The 21,539-nt window shown below is 47.6% G+C and overlaps 5 protein-coding genes across 5 annotated transcripts; 4 read left to right on the top strand and 1 right to left on the bottom strand.

Moving 5' to 3' along the window:
* Nucleotides 1-107: 107 nt before the first annotated feature.
* On the top strand, nucleotides 108-2,920 carry F5147DRAFT_683546 (MFS general substrate transporter). The gene is made up of 14 exons (XM_041436552.1): nucleotides 108-717; nucleotides 774-811; nucleotides 865-880; nucleotides 932-1,068; nucleotides 1,124-1,239; nucleotides 1,292-1,324; nucleotides 1,379-1,458; nucleotides 1,509-1,926; nucleotides 1,974-2,022; nucleotides 2,073-2,130; nucleotides 2,180-2,282; nucleotides 2,342-2,433; nucleotides 2,483-2,590; nucleotides 2,645-2,920. The coding sequence occupies exons 1-14, from the start codon at nucleotides 394-396 to the stop codon at nucleotides 2,774-2,776; spliced, it is 1,704 nt and encodes a 567-aa protein (XP_041295375.1). The 5' UTR covers nucleotides 108-393; the 3' UTR covers nucleotides 2,777-2,920.
* Nucleotides 2,921-4,073: 1,153 nt separating this feature from the next.
* On the top strand, nucleotides 4,074-5,097 carry F5147DRAFT_759512 (uncharacterized protein). The gene is made up of 3 exons (XM_041440449.1): nucleotides 4,074-4,088; nucleotides 4,138-4,344; nucleotides 4,399-5,097. The coding sequence occupies exons 2-3, from the start codon at nucleotides 4,338-4,340 to the stop codon at nucleotides 4,920-4,922; spliced, it is 531 nt and encodes a 176-aa protein (XP_041295374.1). The 5' UTR covers nucleotides 4,074-4,088; nucleotides 4,138-4,337; the 3' UTR covers nucleotides 4,923-5,097.
* Nucleotides 5,098-7,891: 2,794 nt separating this feature from the next.
* On the top strand, nucleotides 7,892-9,182 carry F5147DRAFT_771116 (uncharacterized protein; the record flags this gene model as incomplete). Its single annotated transcript, XM_041441191.1, has 7 exons — nucleotides 7,892-7,946; nucleotides 7,992-8,164; nucleotides 8,212-8,361; nucleotides 8,417-8,525; nucleotides 8,573-8,716; nucleotides 8,764-8,986; nucleotides 9,038-9,182. 7 exons carry the CDS (start codon nucleotides 7,892-7,894, stop codon nucleotides 9,180-9,182), a joined length of 999 nt encoding a protein of 332 aa, XP_041295373.1.
* A 4,838-nt stretch (nucleotides 9,183-14,020) lies between these two features.
* F5147DRAFT_683508 (uncharacterized protein) lies at nucleotides 14,021-14,714 on the top strand. The gene is made up of 3 exons (XM_041436551.1): nucleotides 14,021-14,075; nucleotides 14,140-14,304; nucleotides 14,358-14,714. The coding sequence occupies exons 1-3, from the start codon at nucleotides 14,057-14,059 to the stop codon at nucleotides 14,681-14,683; spliced, it is 510 nt and encodes a 169-aa protein (XP_041295372.1). The 5' UTR covers nucleotides 14,021-14,056; the 3' UTR covers nucleotides 14,684-14,714.
* A 1,049-nt stretch (nucleotides 14,715-15,763) lies between these two features.
* On the bottom strand, nucleotides 15,764-17,407 carry F5147DRAFT_683494 (uncharacterized protein; the record flags this gene model as incomplete). The annotated part of the gene is made up of 11 exons (XM_041436550.1): nucleotides 17,316-17,407; nucleotides 17,168-17,179; nucleotides 17,087-17,119; nucleotides 16,923-17,023; nucleotides 16,739-16,761; nucleotides 16,635-16,673; nucleotides 16,361-16,418; nucleotides 16,248-16,336; nucleotides 16,086-16,196; nucleotides 15,910-15,932; nucleotides 15,764-15,850 (listed from the first exon to the last, which is right to left on the bottom strand). Coding segments are annotated over exons 1-9 (526 nt in total), but the record flags the coding sequence as incomplete, so codon positions are not given.
* Between the last annotated feature and the right edge of the window lie 4,132 nt (nucleotides 17,408-21,539).

The following is a 21,539-nucleotide window of genomic DNA, read 5'->3' as shown; positions in this document are numbered from 1 at the left end:
AACTCCGACCGGATATACCCGTCTTCATTCAACCCGACACGCTTGACAGTTGACACCGACACACTATGTTAGGGATAACCGTGAGTTTCCCGTATAAGGCGGATATCGTACAGGTTGTCAGAAGCTGCGTCGCCCCTGCGAGGATCTTGTAAAAGCCAGGTTAAAAGCTACGATCGAAGACAGCAGCTGACGGTGATGGAAGTCAACACTAGCTAGGGTATCCAATGGAAAGAAGGGATGCATATAGTTTAAGAAGCCGGGGTGATCGACTTACCATTGGCTGACTAGGCACTCGCACCGGATGAATTTCATAATGACTCCGTCACGAGAAACTCGGATCCGGAGACTCTGGCCCGAGCATCAAGCTTGCAAGTCCATTGGTTCGTTGCCACCATGATTTCAAATCCCTTGAAGCGCGATTCCGCGCACATAGACTTAATACAGGACCAGGAGATATATATAACCTGTCACTCCCACCACTCACGAGCTCGTTCCTTGGCTTCTTCCAACATGTCTGTGAACATGACAAATGCTCAAATCCACCCCAAATCCGCCCCTCCTACTTCTTCCCCATTGTCCGACACACTTCCACATATCAACCCAATCACAGGTCCTGCAATGGATCTTTACGAGGACGGTTACAGCGATCCAGTCTATCAGGCGAAAGCTCGCATCTTGAATCATGCAATACAAGACATCGGCATGGGTAGATATCAGGTCTGTCGCATTCCGTAATGAACGTCTATCTCATTCATGAGAACTCAAAATAATAGTGGTATCTCTTTGTGGTCACTGGCTTTGGCTGGTTTGCGTGAGTCATATTGTGACCACTTCATGCATGATTCCTGATGCGAACGTGAAAAGTGACTCTGTCTGGCCCGTGTGTTTATCCATCTCTGCCGTATTTTCACTGGACTGAGGTTATCTGTAGCTTTTGAGCGGGCTCATCCTTACCCCTGTCGTCAATGAATTCCACTTCGACGGCCCTTTCCTGTCGTTAGCTTCAAATATAGGCCTTCTTGTCGGTGCCGTGTTTTGGGGTCTTGGGTGTGACATCTGGGGACGCAGGTACGTATAGAATACCGCCATATTTCGTTCTCTTCACGCTTCATGCGATGCTTAGGTGGTCTTTCAACGCCACATTGTTTATCGCTGGAATATTCGGCTTAGTATCGGGTGGAGCTCCTACTTTCGTTGCACTAGCATCCTTGATCGCTATGGTCGGTGTCGGCGTGGGAGGTCTGCCCTCTTCATTTCTCTTCAAAAAGGACGTTTTATGACCATCTCACAGGCAACATGCCAGTGGATTCTGCCGTTTTTCTTGGTGATAAGCAGTTTGCATCTGGACGTGGCAGATAACTCATTGTAATCCTACCAGACTTCGTCCCAGGTTCCCACCAGTACTTGCTCACCATCCTTTCCATTTGGTGGTGTCTCGGACAGTTACTGTCCAGTCTCGTGCGTATCACACGTCTCTTCATCCGCGCGATCGCTAATGAGACTTCAAGATCGCATGGCCTCTGATCGCTAATTATTCTTGTGCGAGTGCCTCACACTGCACCAGATCCGACAATATGGGATGGCGTTACCTGTTATTCACCCTTGGCGGAATTACCCTCTCACTGTGGGCCGTTCGGTTTTTCATCTTCACGTTGTTGGAGAGCCCGCGGTTCCTCTCTGGCATCGGTCGTGACGCTGATGCTATCGAGGTCATCCACAAATTAGCGGAATTCAACGGAAAGACATCTTCCCTCACATTGGAAGAGCTTGAGGCTCCCGACAGAGCAATGCCAGGCAAACGTTCATCCTCCGGGGAAAGGCGCAACATAATCAGCAAAAGTTCCAAGTACGACACTGGTCATATTAAAGCTCTCTTTGCTACTCCCAAAATGGCTTGGTCGACTAGTCTATTGATTGCCATCTGGGGTAAAGGTGTAGTCATCATTGTGCGTGCAATGACTAATGAAACACAGGTCTCATCGGACTTGCCTCTACGCTGTATAACAATTTCCTGCCATATCTGTAAGTCTTCAAATTGGGTATATACTGTTTGTTTGTCTCATGCATCGTAGACTTTCCAGCCGTGGTGCTGTCTTCGGGGATGGATCCCTGTACATTACTTATCGCAACGTACGTATAATACTTCGTTCCATGTTCTATAGCTGAAGCTGCTGTACAGCAAGTCATTTTGAGTGTCATGGGTATTCCTGCCGCCTTACTCGCAGGTTGGGCAGTAGAACTCCCATACATTGGGCGCAAGGGTACTCTTGCTATTGCCTCAGGCAAGTAAAAAGATAGTACCAGGCGCGTCCTTTACTCAACGACCTCCCGCAAAATAAAGGGCTCACTGGCGCGTTTTTGTTCGCGACCACCACTGCCCGGACATCTAACCAACTCCTGGGGTGGAATTGCGGATACGTGTTCTTCAGCAACGTAAGTAAATTAGTGTGTCGGACTGGGAGACTAGATTAAATGTGGTTAGATGATGTATGGCGTCTTGTATGCTATTTCTCCCGAAATCTTTCCTGCGAAAGATCGCGGAACAGGGAATGGTCTGACGTCCACAGCCTCGAGGGTGTTTGGTGTTTTGGTGCGCTCACTTACCATCTCGCACTACTTGTCCTTATTGTGTCCTGAATCTTAGGCCCCCATCATTGCGCTATATGCCAACCTCACGACGGCGGCACCTGTATATATCGCTGGAGCTCTGGTTATTTTTGCTGGTAACCTGGCTCTCTTGTTGCCCTATGAGCCCAGAGGTAAGGTTTCTATCTAGAGTTTTTCACTTGCGATATCATGCTTCGGTTGCTCGTGGAACTTGGATTGTAGGTCATGTATTAGATGTATTAGATGATCCAAGAGATTGCTCTTGTACTTTCTCCAATGTAGCGTGCGAACCCTTAGAAAATAATGTCTATGCAGAGAAGACTGTACCTATGTGACTTTGGAGCGGAAGAAGGTTGCAGAATAAATCTTCGGCAACGCGTGAACAACAGTTATATTCTCCATCCGCATTTGGATATCAACATATATGTTCATACAGCCAAATACTCCCGACTCCGCTAACAAATTTAAGAGGAAACAGCCGAGACTTGACTTGCAAGTGTTTGATCTTTCTCCGAATTTCTAGTTGTCTCTGTATTTCCCCCTCTATTCTATGCGAAGACGATTCCGTGGTGTGATTCGTGATTGTGTAGTCACCTTGATTGATGCGGTGGTTGCTCGAGCTCAGAGATCTGTGGTGAAATTCATACTGTTGTGGTTTGTGGACGCGTTATTTTATATTGTTGTACACGCGTTTCCACACATTTACGTCCCAGTTTAGAAACTCTTCCCCGCCCCGAGCATTCAAATATTCAATATTCATAGGAGGGCACGAGCTGCCATTCAAGTAACTGGGCTAGAATGCGGAGAAATAAATTTTCAAGATGACCCAGAGTTTCTTGTGGAATTCCACCGTTCTGGTAATGAGCACAACCACTGTGCTTGTTTTTATATTTGTTTTTTTTCGATGCCATAGTGGCCTGCACTACTAGCCAGCACCCTGCCATATTTGTGGATCGTGCCACAGCACATAGTATTATATATTCTGCTTTTTCTCTCCTCAACTTCATCCATCTCGTCTTCCGCTTACTGTACTTTCCATCAGTCATGAGTAACATCATGATCCCCCCTGCACTCGATAGTCGAAGAGTTACTCTTGAACTAACTACACATCTTTGCTCCCAAGACCATATTCTGCACGGCATCAATGAAATCATAAAATTCCAGCATTCAGAAGACGCCGAATTACAACGCCACGGTCGAAAGGTATTGTCTCTGCCATCAAACGTCTCCTCCAGTAATCAACTGACGATCATTCCTGCAGATCATCTCCCTGGCCGAGGTAAAAATAATGCTCATCATCGAAAGATCTTTAATAACACTGTCGGTAATCCAGGTCGCCCGCAGCACTCTTAGACGTTTAAAAGTAGGATTGTACCTGTTCATCGCTTGTTCAGAGGATTTGCTGCCGTTCAAGTCTGCGTACTTTAAATTGCTTCTTTTTATCGAACGCCGGAGGCACGCCTTTGATACTGACCTGAATGGTAAATTTCTGTTGTTTTTTTGTTTTATTCCTTCTGACCATCCGTACAGAGAGAATATCTAGGCTCTTGGATCCTCTGTATACTCGGTTTGTCGTATGTGGCGCAGGTGTCGACCCCCGTGACCAGTTGGGCATCGAGGGATTACCACCCCCTCCTGACATACCAGCTGCTTGGAAAATCCCTATACTGCCTGCACTGCCTGCGACTGAGGTGGCGTCACCAGAAAAACAAGACGTGGCGTCCGATACCATGCTACGTATGTGAACCTTTTTCGATATCCCGGAGACATATATTAATGGACGATTTCTAGCACCTGATGCCTTCGAGAAAAAAATGAAGAGACTCGCCCGACTTGGGGAGTTTATAAAAGACCAGGCTATGAAGAAGTTCCTGTTCCGTCGTGCACGAAAACAGCTCAAGCAGAAGGCATACCTGACTGGCAACCCGGGGGAAAAACGTCTAGTACCTAAGCAGTATGCAACAGGCAACCCGGAGACGGGACGTCTCGTACCTCAGCAATGCGCAACGGGCAACAAGGACGCAGGACGTCCCGTGCCTAAGCAATGCGCAACGGGCAACAAGGACACAGGCCGTCCCGTGCCTAAGCAACACGCAACAGGTAACCCGGAGGAAAGGCGTCTTGCACCTAAACAATACGGAATTGGCAAACCTGGAGCAAAACGTATGATACCTCAACAATACCCAGCAGGCAGGCCGAAGAAACACCGGGTTATAGTGCCTAAGCCAGCGGGCGACGCTAAACTGGGCACCGACGTGAAGCCTGCGTGTCCTGGAAGGATGTTGACTCGAACGTATGCCCAATTCTTTGACTGACAATGTTTGATCGGACACGTAACTAAACTGTCACCCGCATCCCTGACACCTGTCATATCATGATATCTACGTACTGTATCGCATCTAGTGGAAAGAACATCATTATTAGAACATTATTATCACCTTCTGTATCGTGGTTGTCCTTCGAAGTTTCAATTGTGTAATAATATATCCGTTGTCGCATTATCCTCTTAGTGGACGAACAACTGACCATTCTCAGCGGCTGCACAACAAAGCTCGGAGAGAAAGTCATGTATGATTGTCAGGCCATCCTGCTGGATTCTCGACAGAAGTACAACGTGAGAGGATAGATCCAGTACCGCAGAATCGTATCGAACCAATGGAGAAACACATGAATGTTGACTCGTAAGACAGAACTACCGGACGCGATACTATAACGCTGCTAAGTGAGTTCGAAGGGGAAAGTGAACGAAGTTAGGTTTGATACGAGACGAGAGAAAATGACAGTGTTAGACGAGTATATAGATGAGACGTTGGATACGTTCTAAACGGCTTCTGAGGTGCTTTGCCAGAGCGGGAAACTGGGTATAATTCACTGCTAGGTATAAGAGTACATGGCTGTATATAACCGCGAAACAGTAAAGGTCCTCGGGCATGGCTACGCCGAATGATTAGGTGAAACGGAGGCAGAAAGTAAGTGGCGTTGAGCCTGACAGGGTGGAGTAGTAAGGGAGTACGAGAAACTGAATGAGTGACGGTATGAAAGGGTTAGGTTTGGACAGAGTGACGAGAGAAGTCGTGGTCGGGGCGTAGAGGATATACGATCCTTACAACACGGAAGGGCTAGATTAACATAGATGAAGATACTAGCCAGGCATAAAGAGAATCAGGCGCTTGCACAGCTTGGGCACTGGCTGCGGCACTGCCCAAGCTGTGCAACGAACGAATAGAGGATCCTCAGATATAACACTGTGAAAGGATTAAACAACAACATTGTTCCCAAATTGAACAAAAGCCACTCCATCGCAATTTTCGTCCCCATTTGTGCGAACATCTGCATTCTGATCAAGTAGGTGATTGATTCGTGGGGCACATGATGTTAAGAGCTGACATTACCCTTTGCTCCTTATGGAAGTCACCGAACCAACAATATGTCGTACCCAGCCCCTGCGGATCAAGAGGCTCCAGGGAACACACCTTACCGGAAGATTGAAACAGTTAGATTCAGATCAGAAGAAGCGACAGGGGATGATAGGGTCAGACATATCCTACACCTACCCGAAGGCCAGCGAATCATCAAGGTGTCAGGCTCGATTTCAATCTGGGACTTGGAGCAGGGTACACAGGTTGGGGAGGAATGGGAGGACAAACACGTGAGAGTGCGCGCCATAGCATTGTCGCCGTGCGGTAAGACAGTAGCGACCGGGTGTGAGGACGGCGCAGTAAAACTATGGGACATCGACACGGGAAAGGTCATCAAAACCTGTACGGGACACACGCAAGAAGTGAAATCTGTGTGCTGGAGTCCAGACGGAGGGCGAGTGGTGAGCAGGGCCTTCAAAGAGATCAGAGTTTGGGATGTCGAGAGTGGAAAAACTATCGTTGGACCAATCGACGCGGGGGTTAACGTGTCCGCGGTTTGCTACTCGCCAGATGGAAAGATGATTACCACGGGCGGAGTTAACCTGAAAATCTGGGATGCCAACTCGGGCAAATTGCTCAAAACACTCGAAGGTTTTTTTACGTGCCTGGCATGGACCTCGAATGGGAAAACACTTATCGCCGGGCCCAAGATCACGAAATTCGACACAGCCACATGGACCGTTCTTCAAGTTGATGTGCGCAAAAACGTCGTCGATACCATTTCAATATCTCCCGATGAACGCGTCCTCGCAAGTACAACGCACTTGGACAAGACAGTGCAGCTGTGGAACCTTGAAACCAATGAGCCCATCGCAACACAACTCCACCATGAAGACCCGGTGAACTGCGCGACCTTTTCAGCGGATGGGAAGCTGCTCGTCACTGGCTGCGACAGCGGCCACATATACACATGGGACGTTTCCGCTATCGTTGAAGAAGCTGGCCTTCCGTCAAATATTGTAAGCTTAGATGCATTCTTGATGATACTGACGATCGATCTTCTCTTCCAGGCTGATGCTACACGACCAGCCCCAAAGATCAAAGATGCTCGTCAAATACCCCAAGGGTTTTTCGATGGTGTACGTGATCCACATTTATCATTGAATGTTAGTGTGTAACCGAATGATACGGTTACCAGTTCAAGTCTAGCTCGCGTACTCATCCATCCCAATCTCATGGGCACCATGACAGCCCCACTCCAGCACCGCGTCAACGCATCTTCAGCCGTTTTTCCTCTTTCTGGCGCCGCTCCAAGTCCCACATGGGAGCTGAACGTGAGACCCAGCCTCGATCTCACCCTCTCAGTTGGACTCGAAACATGGTCTCTGACATGCTACGCAGACGAGATGGATCAGATATAGTTGATGTCCCATACACAGGTCTCCAGCCTGTATGCGTTTTATCTTTATCGTCCGTTTTTATTACCGATTTTTTTCCCGCAGAAAAACTATCACGCGAAAAAGAAGTCAGCTGCTGGCTCGTCTCAACCTCCAAATCCTCCTACCATGCAACAACAGACTGGCGCAGCAATACAGAGCACACCATCATCGTCTCAGACACCACCTCCCACTGCCACTTCGACACTTTCCGCTGTCACTGCTGCCCCGGGGATAACAGGAACGATATCGCGTCCTGACGTCACCATCAGACAGGCCGGATGGGGGATTCGTCTTATGCTCTGGGCTACTTGCGCGTCTGTTGAGTATACAATCAATCAACCTTAGGGAAGCACTTTTCTTTGGTGTTTCATTCGCACTTGGAATAATTAGTCAATATTCTCATGTTATTATTGTATAGTATTTCATTCGTTAGTTCATCAGCATTCAGTTACTGAGTTCATATAAGTCGACTATTTCCTTGTCACCATGGGCTGGACGAATGTTGCCGACGATTTCTTCACAGTAGAACATACAATGTTGGGTACGACAACACAGGACCCAGTAAACCTCATCTGATATCTTACAGATCAAACGTTGCCCGACCATCTACCGAAAATTGTTTCCCTTCGAATTCTATTTACACGCTATCTCGATTTCAATGCTGTGCCTCGTCGCTCTTTTTTCCAACTCCTGCGATATTTCGCTACCGATGAGCTCGAACGCGAAAAACTTGATGAATTTGTATCGATAGAAGGAGCGGTACGTCAGGTATCCTCAGTTTTCTTTCTTTTATTGAAGACGTGCAGGACGAAATGTATGATTATTGTCAACGCGTGAAACGTACGACCTGGGAAGTATTGTCCGAGTTCCGGTCCGCAAGGATACCAAGAGAGTATGTCTTTGACTTGTTCCCTCCACTGAGACCGAGAGAGTTCTCAATTGCTAGTTCCGTCGAGGTGAGCTACTTAAAATGCGTTCACTGCAGTTCAATTCACCTCTGGGTTTCGTCAGTTCCATCCCCGTGAAATCCATCTCTGTGTTGCTATAGTACGCTATCGCACAAAGTTGAAAATGCATCGGAAAGGCGTCTGCACTAGTTATCTATCAGGGCTCAAATTAGGTCCGCACGGCGTTGTAGCGTAGTACCTGAACTCATATCATCTCCAGGAGATACCCTTCGTATCGGTCTCAGAAAGGGCTTCATTTCACTTCCTACGGATCCAAACACACCAGTGGTGTGTGTGGGTCCAGGGACAGGCATCGCACCTATGCGTGCCGTCATTGAACAACGCATACACGAGGGACACACTAGTATGTTTGGTTGTCTTTGTATATCAGTTGATCCTTGATGACCCCAGATACTACCTTATACTTCGGTTGCCGTTCTGCACACAAGGATCAGCATTATCACGCGGAATGGGAATCTCATGCGGAAGAACGAAAACTGCGGTACCGCGTTGCGTGTTCTCGTGATGGACCAGAGGGCGTCAAACGGACGTATGTGCAAGATCTGATGAAAGAGGATGCACAGTATATTTGGACAATGCTGGGGCAGCAACGAGGCATCCTTATCATTTCAGGGTGGGTCCAGATTACATGTAACACGTAATGAACCCTAAGCCTTTCTGATAGTTCTTCGAACAAAATGCCTACTGCCGTCCGTGAAGCTGTGCGAGGTGCAGTAGAGAGGTTCGGAGGAAGGTCGAATGCTGAGGCTGTGGAGTATGTTGCTGCGATGGAGAGGGAGGGAAGGTTAATTGAGGAATGTTGGAGCTGAGAATATTCGGAACTAGTGAGCATCAAATCGTGAAGAAGACGATACACTTTGATAAGCAGATTTCGCAATTTCCGTTGGTCGCATCAAACCTTTGGGCTCAACCCTAGGCCTGTGATCATTGTTTGAGTTGTTCTTCGAGTAAATGCCCATGTACAGCCTTGATAATTATTCAATGGCAGCCCTCAATTCTCGTGTAAAAGCTATAAGCTACAGCAAGTGATATTGTGATTTGGAGACCTAGCATTGGGCGTAAGCACTTCGGAACTTCCGACCGGTATACAGCTGCGTGACCTCACTAGGAGCAACTCGAGAGCATCACTAATGTTTCTGGCATCCACAAGCGCATCGGAGATGCATGTAGTAGCACTGAGTCAGCACAAGATCGCCGTGGATGCAGTCTCTACTTCGGTTTGTCATTCTGGTTCCCTTACAGACTCGGATGACTCTGGAGCGCAAAGGCTCAATGCTCTCAGACGAACAACGTGCACGCTCACATTACCCCAGCCTGACACTCCACACCCTTCCTTGTTAAATTCGTTGTATTTTTTCCTCAGTCTGAGACATCTGATCAGTGATTCCAGTGGGAAGATGGATGACGCAGGAACTAGATACTTACGTGCCGAAACGGGTTGAAACTGGTTTTATGAATGCCTTGGGGTCCTCCTTGAAGAGTCGTTGAACCTCCAGATCCTCGTCGTTCGAAAATACAGCTTGTGCGACCTGTGAATACACAACATCTCTCGAAGTACCACTCTGCTTCTTCTTCCGACCTTGCTCCTTGGCATCCTTTACAGAATCAGAGAAAAGCTTGATGCGTGCGTCTTCATTTTCCTTGCACCAGGCAAGTAGGCGTTCAGTACGAGCACTACGGACCCCCTCCCAATGGATAGTACACTTCTTTGAGGTGTCCGTACCAGCAGATGTATTGGTTCGACCTCTTTGATTGGATCGTGACATGATCCAGGATATTCCTACTGACAGCGATTAAGAATCAGATTAAAGCTTTAGCAGCGTCGACACCAGCAGCAACGATGTTGAGCACGCTGGCAGGGCAGGTCGGAGTTCAAAACCTGCCGTATCGGCAGCATCCGAATTCACCATGATTTTTTTCAAGGTTCGACTTTGAGAACCGCTATTGAGTGCAAAAACGATCAGGTTGACCTCAGGCTTAACTAACTTCTTGGGGTGTAGTCTCCTTTACAGTATTTTGTTATTTACATATCATGAAACTTTAATTATGAACCAACTTAATTTTTCGTGTCTGCTTGACTGAGGGAGAAGATGCAATATACAAATTATGACTACCAATATTCGACAGGAACAATGAGCATGTATATAGACAGTAGGGTAGTATGCACGATGCAGTGGAAATCACCGAAGAAAAATATGAAGGCGCCTGCCGCCGCGAGGTAGCGATAAGAGTCAACTGGTGGAGAAAGACAACAAGGGAAAAGATGTCGACGACGAACGCAAAGGGGATCCGACGCTAGATCTTGACGCGGACGTGCTGCCTGGTCGTGATGCGCTGTTCCGAAAAATTTGAGCGGCGGCGATAGCATATTTCATGGCGACGCGGTCGCAGAATTGGCGTTACGGGTTATAGGGAGGACGCAGGGAGGTGGCGCCATTCATGAGCACTAGGTTGGAAAAACAGGCAGAGAATGCTGTTCGCAGAGACCGCGAGCTCGACGAGTAGAACAACGAAGACATGTAATTAGGACAATGAAGACGACAATACATAAAAAAGATTCGTACCTTTCTCCGGCACGGTTTGCGGGGTCCAACCTTTACTAAATAACGTCAGTCGAATGCTAACATGGTTTCTGAAACATAGAGAGCCGATCTATTTCGGAATGCTAACAGGTCACACATCACTCAAGTTGATCATCACTAGCTGCGAGGACAGCCACATTTATATTTGGGATGTTTCTGCTATCCTTAAAGAAGCTGGCCTTCCCGGCCCAGCTCCAAAGATGAAAGGTGCTCCTCGAATACCTCCAGGGTTTTTTGACGATGCACTGCGAGAGGCTAATGTACGTGGTCTCCATCTATTATTCAATGTTTTGACTCATATGTTCTCAGTTGCGCATTCGTCTATCCCAATCCCATGGGCCACATGATCACCCCATTCCTGTACCACGCCAACGCACCCTCAGTCGCTTTCACTCATTCTGGCGTCGCTCAAAGTCACACGGCGAAACTGGGCACCATACTCGACCTCGGTCCCACCCTCTCAGCGGCTGGACTCAGAACTTAGTATCCGGTATACTGCGTAGACGAGATGGATCGGACATGGAGCTACGAGAGGTCGAGGTCCCTTGCACAGCGGGAAAGCCTGTGCGTTGTTTTCTGTTTCACCACTCTCCTTTATCGCTGACTCGTTTTTGCGCAGAGAAACTATCACGCTAGAAGGAAGCCAATTGTCAGCTCGTCTCAACCTCCAAAAATCCATGCCACGCAATTATCGCAACTACCTTCAACTGCCACTGCCTCGACGCTTTCTGCTGTCGCTGGTACCACTGTGGCATCGGGAACGCCCTCGCGTGCTCATATCAGCGGTGCTGGATGGCACGCTCGTTTCGTGGGGTGGATATGCTGCATGCCTATTCAGAACGCGGACTATTAGTGAAGTGACTTGTGTGTCTTATTCGTATTTTGCTATCTCATCTATAGTTAATTCATCATGACCATTGATTCTTCTGTCGTCATTCCATAGTACGAATGGAGGCCAGAAGGGTGTGACCAGGATAGCAGGTAGTGTCACGATTACTGACCGTACTCCATGAAATGTTGTGTCCTGGCAGCATCCCCCACCACTGGAAATCCCTATTTTATTGCTCGATCATCGTTCCCCGAACTCATCGCTGGCAGCGTTACGACAAAATGAGTCTGTAACTGTTGATCGACCTTATTCTAGCCTTTCATGCTTATGGCTTCGAAGATGGTGTACCCATGTGGTCAAACAAATTCGAATTAAGCCTGAGTTCTCTTTACACCAAGACTAAAAAGTGCGCAAATACTTCATTCACTTTGCGGCAAACATCACCATTATCATTTCTCAATCAGCAGCGAACTGCATATCATTCAATCAACAACAATCCTAATGGGAAAGCTGAAACATTACACACCAACGGTATCTTCTCGTCCGCAAGGGGGATCATTAGGATCATAATGATAACAGATTTTAGCACCAGCCGTACTCTATTACAAGGCGCAAGGGGTGAGTCATGTGAAAACTTGATGCAACGCAAACTGCTGCTTACAATGACATCGCAGGTACTCTTTTTATTGCAGCAGTCACTGCTCTTGGCACAAGTATCGCCGTCCGCCGTACACGCGCTGACAGACACTATAGATGTTGCCAGCGCAGCAACAATAATGGCGAGGAAGGAGAAGCGCATTGTTTTTGCGATGTGGTGTGAACTGCTGAAGTCCTCGTTGGGGTATGGACGGTAGGAAGATGACTTGCTCTTATAATCGCAAACAATAGTGCTAAGTGTTTTAGCCAGCATTTTATTTGGCATCATGGTTTAGGCAAAACCTGGCCGGTCCGACGCACAGCGGGAAAGTTTGCGTTTTTTTTACTCTTTCACGGTTCTTCTTGAGCTTGATTGCTGACTTGTTCTCACGCAGAGACTATCACGCTAGAAAGAAGCCAATTGCCGGTTCGTCTCGAGCTCCCAAACTCCATACCACACAAACACCTAGCGCATCATCATCATAGCTACCACCTCCAACTGCCACTGCCTCGACACTTTCCGCCGTCACTAGTACCACTGGGGCATCAGGAACGCTCTCGCGTTCTCATAACATCAGTGCTGGATGGCGTGCTCGTTTCGTGGGGTGGATATGCCGCATGCCTATTCAGAACGCAGATTAGTGAAGAAAACCTCATGGAGGACGTTGAGGATCAGTCGATCAAGGGCGAAGAGAGAAGCAAGTTCAACGAAAATATGCAGATACAAGACAGATACAACAATCACAGAACCGCAATATTGAGCGAGTGGAGAAACACATGTCCATTTGGGGTAATCTACCCTATGTCGGACAGTTCTATCTAGTCTACTATGCTGTGGACGCTTAAATTGCACAGCCAGTGCTGAGGCTGTGAAGTGAACATGAGAGGAAGATGCGCCAGTAGAGGACTGGAAAAGAACTTCCCTCCTAACTTGAATATTGAATCTCCATCGGACAAAACACTCACTTATTCATCGGATGAGTTTCAAATCTGGGACTTGGAGAAGGGCGTACAGGTTGGGAAGAAATGGGAGGACAAAGATTTTGGAGTCGAGGCCATATCATTATTGCCGGACGGAAAGACCATAGCAAGCGGGAGTGAGGATGGCGCAGTGAAATTGTGGGACGTCGACACGCCGGGCAAGGTCATTAAAACCTGGACGGGACACACACAAGAAGTTCATGTGTATGCTGGAGTTCAGACGGAGGGCAAGTAGTGAGCGGATCCGACGATGGAACATTCAGAGTGTGGGGTGTCCAGAGTGGAGAAACCAATCAAGGCAGGGGATTACATCTTGGCGGTTTGCTACTCACCCGATGGCAAGATGATTGCTAGTACTACCTACGGGGGTCACTTGGGTATAAAAAGATCGAACATTGAGAATCAGACTTGCAGCTTCGCGGTAAGTTGGAACATACTTTTAGGTATTACTGTCATACCGCTTCATCAACTTCATCCATCACGTCATCGGAAGGTACAACAGCCGCATCTGGACAGACGATCGAAATACAATTCAAGGCGACCTAGGCCTGAAACTTTGAAAGGAATGGCAATGACCATGGGAATTTTATGGAATCACATGCCAAGCAAACATGTTACCGTCTCGATTCTCGAACCTCCATTGGACCCACTCGCCATGCGGAAATACTCTCCAGGTAAGCTTCAACCTATGTCTTTCGTTTTTCCTGAGACCTACTCATTGATCCACTTGTCTTAAAGACGTCAGGCTTTCACATTCGCTCAGCGTCCGCCGCTCCAGTGGTTTCACAGCACTATTTACTCCTGATGACGAAACGAATCGTCGTATCGAGACCCAGTCAGCCCAGAAGGCACAGGCGTCTGTGGAAGCGTTGGCCCCTAGCACTGCCACAACCTCTACGTCAGGTATGTTGTAACATTCGGATAGTCTACAGATCGGTGCTGATTAATTTTCACAGCCAAAAAAAGAAAAGTCTCACCCAATCCCGCATCGATGACTGAGTTCAGAGAGATCCTAGCCTCGCTGCAGAACCAGATTGCGGAGATTCGGGGAGAGAATGAGACCACGAGAAAAACACACGCCGAGGACATTGAAGCACTGAGAAAAGAACTGAGAAAAGTAAGTCGCCCGTCTTTCCGGCCACAAACCCTGACAACAATCTCCACAGGTTACAATGTTAATAGTCCCTTTACATCTTCGCGTCCTACTCGACCTTGCGCGCAAAAAAGTTCTGGGACACCTCGGCCACAAGACATGGGACGACCTTCGCGCCTCCCACAGTAACGGTGTTGCCAACCTTGCAGATGACATCTTCGATTATCTCAAGGAGAAGGGTATATCACACTGCCCATCATCCGAGTCGATATCTTTCTTATGTTCACACAACAACGACCGACAGGCAGGAAATTCAGCCGCTCACAACGCAGAGGAGACCGATATCAGACGTGCACTCTCAATCCAGGCGCTGACGTCCCATGATCGAAGATGCTTGGAAAGTTTGTTTACATTGCGTACGGTGTACCAGTCTAAGCGTGATCATGGCATTTACTTGACAAGCGGTGACCTTCGGTCGTTGCGTTTTATTAGCACGCTCATGTCATTCCACTACAAAAGCAGACAATTGAACCCTATATTTGCACTAGACTTTACCTCATTTTGTCCGTGTGGCAAGATGGTTTTGTAACCGTTGATCGTCCTTGTTCTAGCCTTAGCTGATCGAAAATGATGTGACATGTGGTCAAACCACTTGGGATTAAACCCGAGTTCTCTTTACACCGAGACTACAAAGTGCGCATATACTCAGTGCCTCTATCTATTTCTCTATCACCAGCGACTGCACGTTATTCAATCAACAATAGCACTAATAGAAAAGCAGAAACATATAAGTCTTACCGCTTTTCAAAGGGGTTTTTTTTTGGCTAAAGATGTTTTTTTCCATTCATTAGTATGGTAACCCTAAAGTCGGTCAGAAGCTTCGCTTTTCTGAGGTCTTTTTGACTTCTGGCATCAACCTACAGTGAAGATGAAAGGGAATTCGAAATGTTCTGCAGGCTTCCATTCTGACTTACCATGATCGCAATCTTTTTCCGATTCTTGCTATGTTTACATTGTATGACTCGTGCTTATGTTTTCCATTTTCTTCGCATTCAATCCGACTCGAATATTTTTTGAGACTGTTCGTTGCACTTACACACAAATAGCAAAGTTTGATTGACCCTCGCCACTCGTTGTTTCGATCGATATGGGTACATTCTAATCAATCACGTTCTTGACTCGGAGGTCAAGACCTCAAAGGAAGTACCTTACTCGGTCACCTCGGGCTCCGATCCGACGAATATGCAAGTATCTGATAGGAATGTCTGCAAACCAGAGCTGTTCACGTGCTGATCGCTGTGCCAGAGATGGAGGTGCATGCGTGTAGCGAGGATCGCAAGGACACAGACTTCCAAACTGTATTTTGGAGGTTTCGTCAGTATTAGGAACTCGTAGCAGGAGTTGGAGGTCCGTACTCTTCAAAAGAGTGAAATAAGGACTGGGTGCAAGTAACGTCAATGGCTTGATCATATTGGAGGATATTTACGCACATCGGAAAACAGCAACGGTATGAGCACATTCATGGCTGAGAGAACTTTGGGAACAACAATTATCACTGATGGGCATGGAAAGATATGAGGTCCTGACTCACGGAGACCGCATGTATAGTAGAATATGTTATGCTTTACCAGGATAGAGTACAGATGCCCCTTGGCTGTACGCCAGCTCTGTATGATATGTATGAGTGTGAGGGAGAACAGTCCTGAGGAGAGCATCAGTCAGTGCGTATAGTTTCCAGTTCCCGGCGACATACCCAATTGAGATATAATCAAGAGCACGAACGACATGGAATACCAGACACCGCCTAAGATCCAGTAACAGCCTGTGATGCCTGGTATCACGCTGGTCACGACTATGCCAGACGACTAAATATGTGCGAATAGTAGTGGGGAAAGCCCATGAGAGCACAGACCATATGAGAGGGCTAGTGCCGTAAAACGAAGGCCGGCGGATATTGTAATAACAGCCTGGCTGATGAATCAACATTGTTCAGGTGTGGTCAGGGTATGAAACTCACGGAAACGGCGGTCAACATGACTACGCGTACGATCCGACTGTTGTTCCAAAGCGCACATGTTCTGAGCACAAAAATGCCTGAAGGAATAGGATCAGGAGCATGTACATGTCGTAGGAGAAGGACAGATACATTCGGAGCAAATGAGTGATATCAGTCCAAAACCTGCGAGAGGAAAGAGCGGCGCTTAGCCAGGAAGTGCATCCATTGGACAAGTACCGTGCACGTACATGAGTAAATATTGATTAGCACCCTGCATTTCTGGCGAAGTCATACAGTTATTGAGCATCACTCATCAGTGGGTCAATCCAACTGCGGGCTCACACACATTGGGGTTCTCGTCCGGTGCGAAGGTCACTGAAGTATAGCATTTTAGTTCATCATCGGGGGCATGTGTGTTCGTTTGGAATGAACGCACTATATAGGTCCATAGTCATGGAGAAAAAGGGGACATATCGTGCAAATATATAAATGACTTTTACCCTAGTCCAGCGCGACTGACGCAGGAATGTCCACTTTGAACAAGATATTATCAATGAACCAAGTGAGGCGTGTCTCGAAACAACTGCATTACTCACCTCTTCGTGAAGAAAACAAACATAATCATAGGTCTGGATAAACAGGTTTAACTCGACGGACAGGAATAGATTGGGACCTACCCAGAATGTAGCCTGGGCCACTGAGTTGTCAAGTTAGAACGAGGGAGAAGTAAATAAGACTACACGCACTGCGTATGTACTGGTAGCCGCACATGATATCGGTATCTGTTATCAACGGTTTTGCCCTCATATTAAGAAAGCGACGCACCGCTAAGTATTGCAGATCCCAGGCAGCTGCAATTTGGACATCGTCAGCCAAAGGCTCCATCTGCTTTGGATTGAGGGGTAGTAGAATAAACGAAACATCACGCTACTGATTTGTCTCTTATGAATGAGCTAGACTCTTGCCAAGATGCGGGCGGGCGGCGCCCGCCCCCGCCGCACTGACAGGTGTAAATGACAAAGACTGAGAACACAGTTCCGATTAGCTCAATGATGATGGCAATGCAGCGTTTCATTGGCTGATTTGTGTAAAGTCAACTGCGCAAGACCGGTACTAAGTTGATAAAAAGTTACGGTTGTCATCAGTGGCCCATAAGGTTGAAACGTGTGCTCATTATTGTGTGGGTCCTTCATTCTTGCTTTCGAAAGGCTTGAAGTTTGAAACACCCCGGCCATCGGTATACTCAGTCCTTGAAACACTTAGATCCAGGGACTTACGTTTCTACAAAGAAGTTTTGATGATCAACCCGGCCACTTCCGACGTTGGAGCGGGGCGTCCCATCAAACCTAGGCAGGTCCAGGCACAGTAGCAGGTGTCCTGGCGCGGTGGCAGGAGTCTGGCTCGTAGTCGCGCGTTGTCGCACTAGCTGTCCTCGATAGATAGAGCCGTAGTCTCCTGCTCTGTCAAAAGACTCCTGCTAATGTGGAGCTCTCCATAATGGCGTATGCTTCAACCATGATTATAACGCTACAAAAAAGGCAAGATTCCGCTCTTATCGCGAATGTCGACCTGCTCAGGGGAGCATGCTACCATCCGATGACATTTCCAGAGCCAAAATCCCTGTGGACGCAGAGAAATCGACGCTCATCAAGCGACTTCGAAGTTCCGTCGTGTGGTATCGAACAGTACTTCGAATCTTACAAAGTGAAATGATCAGCCAGCGTCAAGTCTGCGCAGACCTCAAAGACTCGGATATCCTCGGGAGGTTCCGTCGAGTGCCAAAGGTGTTTCTGTACCCTCATCGGTATCCCCTGCCATATTCCATCATCTCTTTCATGTTGTGTTGTACACCGTCTCTCTTGAGGTATTCTGTACAAAACGAGCGATGAAAACGTCCCAGCAGAAAAGGCGATAGATGTCTGACTAGTGGGTAAGGTCTTCGCGGCGATGGAGGAAAATTATTCATTGTGTTTGTTTGGGCACTGCGCAGATATGAGTACGTAGAAGTAGATCTGGATGAATAGGAACTTGCGACCAGGATGGCCATATTGCGAATTAGTCAGTAAAAGTATGGTGACGAAGGTGAAAAACTCAGGTTGGACGTGAGAGCAACTTGAAAGGCCGGTGAGAAGAACACGATGTAAGTGTAACGAAAATGTAGCACGAGGGGATAGATGTGGAGACTGCAGAATCATACGCATTGAACCGGTGGAGAAACACAGAGATGCAGGCTGGGGGGATAGTATGGTCACGATGTCTAGGGCAATGCAGATGAAGGGAAGCGGGTATTTGGTCCAAAATTAGCATTGGGCGCTTAACCTGCACAGCCAGTGCTGATGCGGACACGAGGATAAAACGAGGAAGACGCGCCAGTCGAAGACTTTAACGACGACCTCCCTCCTGATTTGAATCTCGATTGAACAAAACACCCACTCCGTCGCAGCTTGCGTTCCAAATTCATCTTTCTGTGCACAAGTCAAGTACATCTAAATTCAGAGTAAGTGATGGAGTCATATGGTAAGGGCTGGAATTATGACGTACCCATCAAGTGGATCCCGAAACCAAAAGAATATCGCATCCAGCTCCTGCGAAGCACGAGAATTCAGCGACAATGCCTTACCGAAAGATCAAAGTAAAGGGCAGAATCGGCAGCATCCTACACCTGCTCAGTGGACAGCGGGTCATCACCGATTCATCGAGTGAGTCACTTGGAGTTTGGGACTTGGAGACGGGCACACAGGTCGAGGAATGGGAGGTCCCTGTCAAATTGGATTCCACAGCATTGTCACCGGACGGCAAGACATTAGCAATCTGGAGTTGGGATGATGGCGCGGTGAAGTTGTGGAGCATCGACACGGGCAAGGTTACCAAAACATTGACAGGGCACGCAGCCCTATGGATAGATTTTGTGTGCTGGAGTCCAGATGGAGGGCGAGTGCTGGTCAGATCCATAGATGAGATCGATGATATCTGCGATGGGACATTCAGAGTGTGGGATGTCAAGAGCGGAGAAACTATCCTTGGACCAATCAAGATATCCGCTGGCTCGACGTATACCAGGCCCATGTCGGCTCACTACTCACCAGATGGAAAGATGATTGCCACGTTAACGAGGGATTGGCTGAAAATCTGGGATGGCAACACAGGCAAATTGCTCAAAACACACCAGTATCAAGGTTTTATTACGCACCTGGCATGGACCTCAAATGGAAAAACACTTTCCACCTGGCGCGCGCTGCGTCGGGGATTCCAGATCATGAAATTGGACACAGCCACTTGGACTGTTCTTGACTTGACCGAACATTCCTTTGTCGATTCCTTTTCTTCATCTCCCGATGGGCACTCCTTTGCAGCCACATCATTATCAAGCGGGACAGTGCAACTATGGAATATCGAAACCAATCAACCAATCTGCACACCACTTCACCATGAACTCGGGGTGCACTCTGGGACATTTTCGGCAGATGGAAAGTTCCTCATCACTAGCTGCGAGGACCGCCACATTTATATTTGGGATGTTTCTGCTATCCTTAAAGAAGTTGCCCTTCATAGCCCAGCTCCAAAAATGACAGGTACTCCTCGAATACCTCCAGGGTTTTTTGACGATGCACTGCGAGAGGCTAATGTACGTGATCTCCATCTATTATTCAATGTTTTGACTCATATGTTCTCAGTTGCGCGTTCGTCTATCCCAATCCCATGGGCCACATAACCAATCCACTCCAACACCACGTCAACACACTCTCAGTCCATTCTGGCGTCGCTTAAAGTCGCACGGGGAAATTGAGCATCATACTCGACCTCTATCCCACTCTCTCCACTGGACTAGAAACCTAGTATCTGGTATGCTGCGCAGGCGAGATGGATCGGACAATGAGTTGCGAGAGATCGAGGTTCCTTGCACAGCGGGAAAGCCTGTGCGTTTTTTCTCTTTCACGATTCTCCTTTATCACTGACTCGTCTTCGCGCAGAGAAATTATCATGCTAGAAAGAGGCCAACTGCCAGGTCATCTCGACCTCCCAAAATGCATACCACGCAAAAACCTAACGCATCATCATCACAGCTACCTCCAACTGCCACCGCCTCGACGCTTTCCGCTGTCACTGGTACCGCAGAGGCATCAGGAACACCCTCGCGTCCTCATATAATCGGTGCTGCATGGCGTGCTCGTTTCGTGGGCTGGATTTGCTGCATGCCTATTCAGAACGCAGACGGTCACCATTAGCGAAGCGACATTTTTTTGATTGATATTTTGCTGTGTCATCTATAGTTAATTCATCGTGACCATTGACTCTTCTGCCGTCATTGCATAGTACAGCGGAAGCTACATAGGAAGGTGTGACCAGATAGCAGGTAATTGGGACAACGAAGAGCTTCTGCAGGACGCTGAGCACGAACTTGGGTTGGAGGGAAAACGAAGCATTTCTCAACAATAACATATCTACAGTTCAAGCATGGGCAAGTTGTTTAGTATCAAAGGTCGTCTGACAACTAAAGACTTGAAGTCGTTGACTCGCGATCAATCGCTTTCGAGCTTGAATGCTTGCCCTCAGGCTGGTCTAGCGATATGAAAGTAGTCGTGGCGTGCTGTGTATATCGTTGTGCTCAGCGTGGTCTTGATAGGGCAAGCAATATTATACTTCAACTCAGGTAGTATCTGATAGAAAAGAACATCGGAATGTGTACCATCGCACGATAGAAAGACTATCAGACGTGATGTAATTCTGACGTGGATACCTGAAATCCGCTATGAATAGGGTGATGGTCAGAACTCTTGGGAAAAGGTGATTAATAAACGTACGTTCGGTACGGCAACGACTCCCAACAACGGCCCAACTTGCCAAGTGTTACGTCCCGAAACCACACAACAGACAGTGGGGAACGACAATGAAGCGAATCAGATTTTGAATACTAGCGAATCGTAAAGATCATGCAAGTTCGAAGTGCTTGCCTGAGGAGACATTCAAGATCCTGGCAGCGATGAAAAACTAATAGGCATCCTCACTACTATTTGCCATACTAGAAGTTATTCAACGACGTCACCTTGA

This window comes from Suillus discolor (assembly GCF_016758755.1).
Source record: "Suillus discolor strain FC423 chromosome Unknown F5147scaffold_14, whole genome shotgun sequence".
Classification (NCBI taxonomy): domain Eukaryota; kingdom Fungi; phylum Basidiomycota; class Agaricomycetes; order Boletales; family Suillaceae; genus Suillus; species Suillus discolor.
The sequence above is the reverse complement of the archived record's forward strand: the minus strand, read 5'-3'. Positions and strand labels throughout refer to the sequence as shown.

What these genes read in the sequence shown, in the direction of transcription:
- F5147DRAFT_683546 (XM_041436552.1), top strand. Translation starts at nt 394, where the DNA reads ATGATTTCAAATCCCTTGAAGCGCGATTCCGCGCACATAGACTTAATA. An exon ending in GGATTCTGCCGTTTTTCTTG is followed by an intron (nt 1,325 to 1,378) that starts GTGATAAGCAGT and finishes TAATCCTACCAG; the next exon opens with ACTTCGTCCCAGGTTCCCAC. An exon ending in AACAATTTCCTGCCATATCT is followed by an intron (nt 2,023 to 2,072) that starts GTAAGTCTTCAA and finishes CATGCATCGTAG; the next exon opens with ACTTTCCAGCCGTGGTGCTG.
- F5147DRAFT_683508 (XM_041436551.1), top strand. An exon ending in TGCCACAACCTCTACGTCAG is followed by an intron (nt 14,305 to 14,357) that starts GTATGTTGTAAC and finishes TAATTTTCACAG; the next exon opens with CCAAAAAAAGAAAAGTCTCA.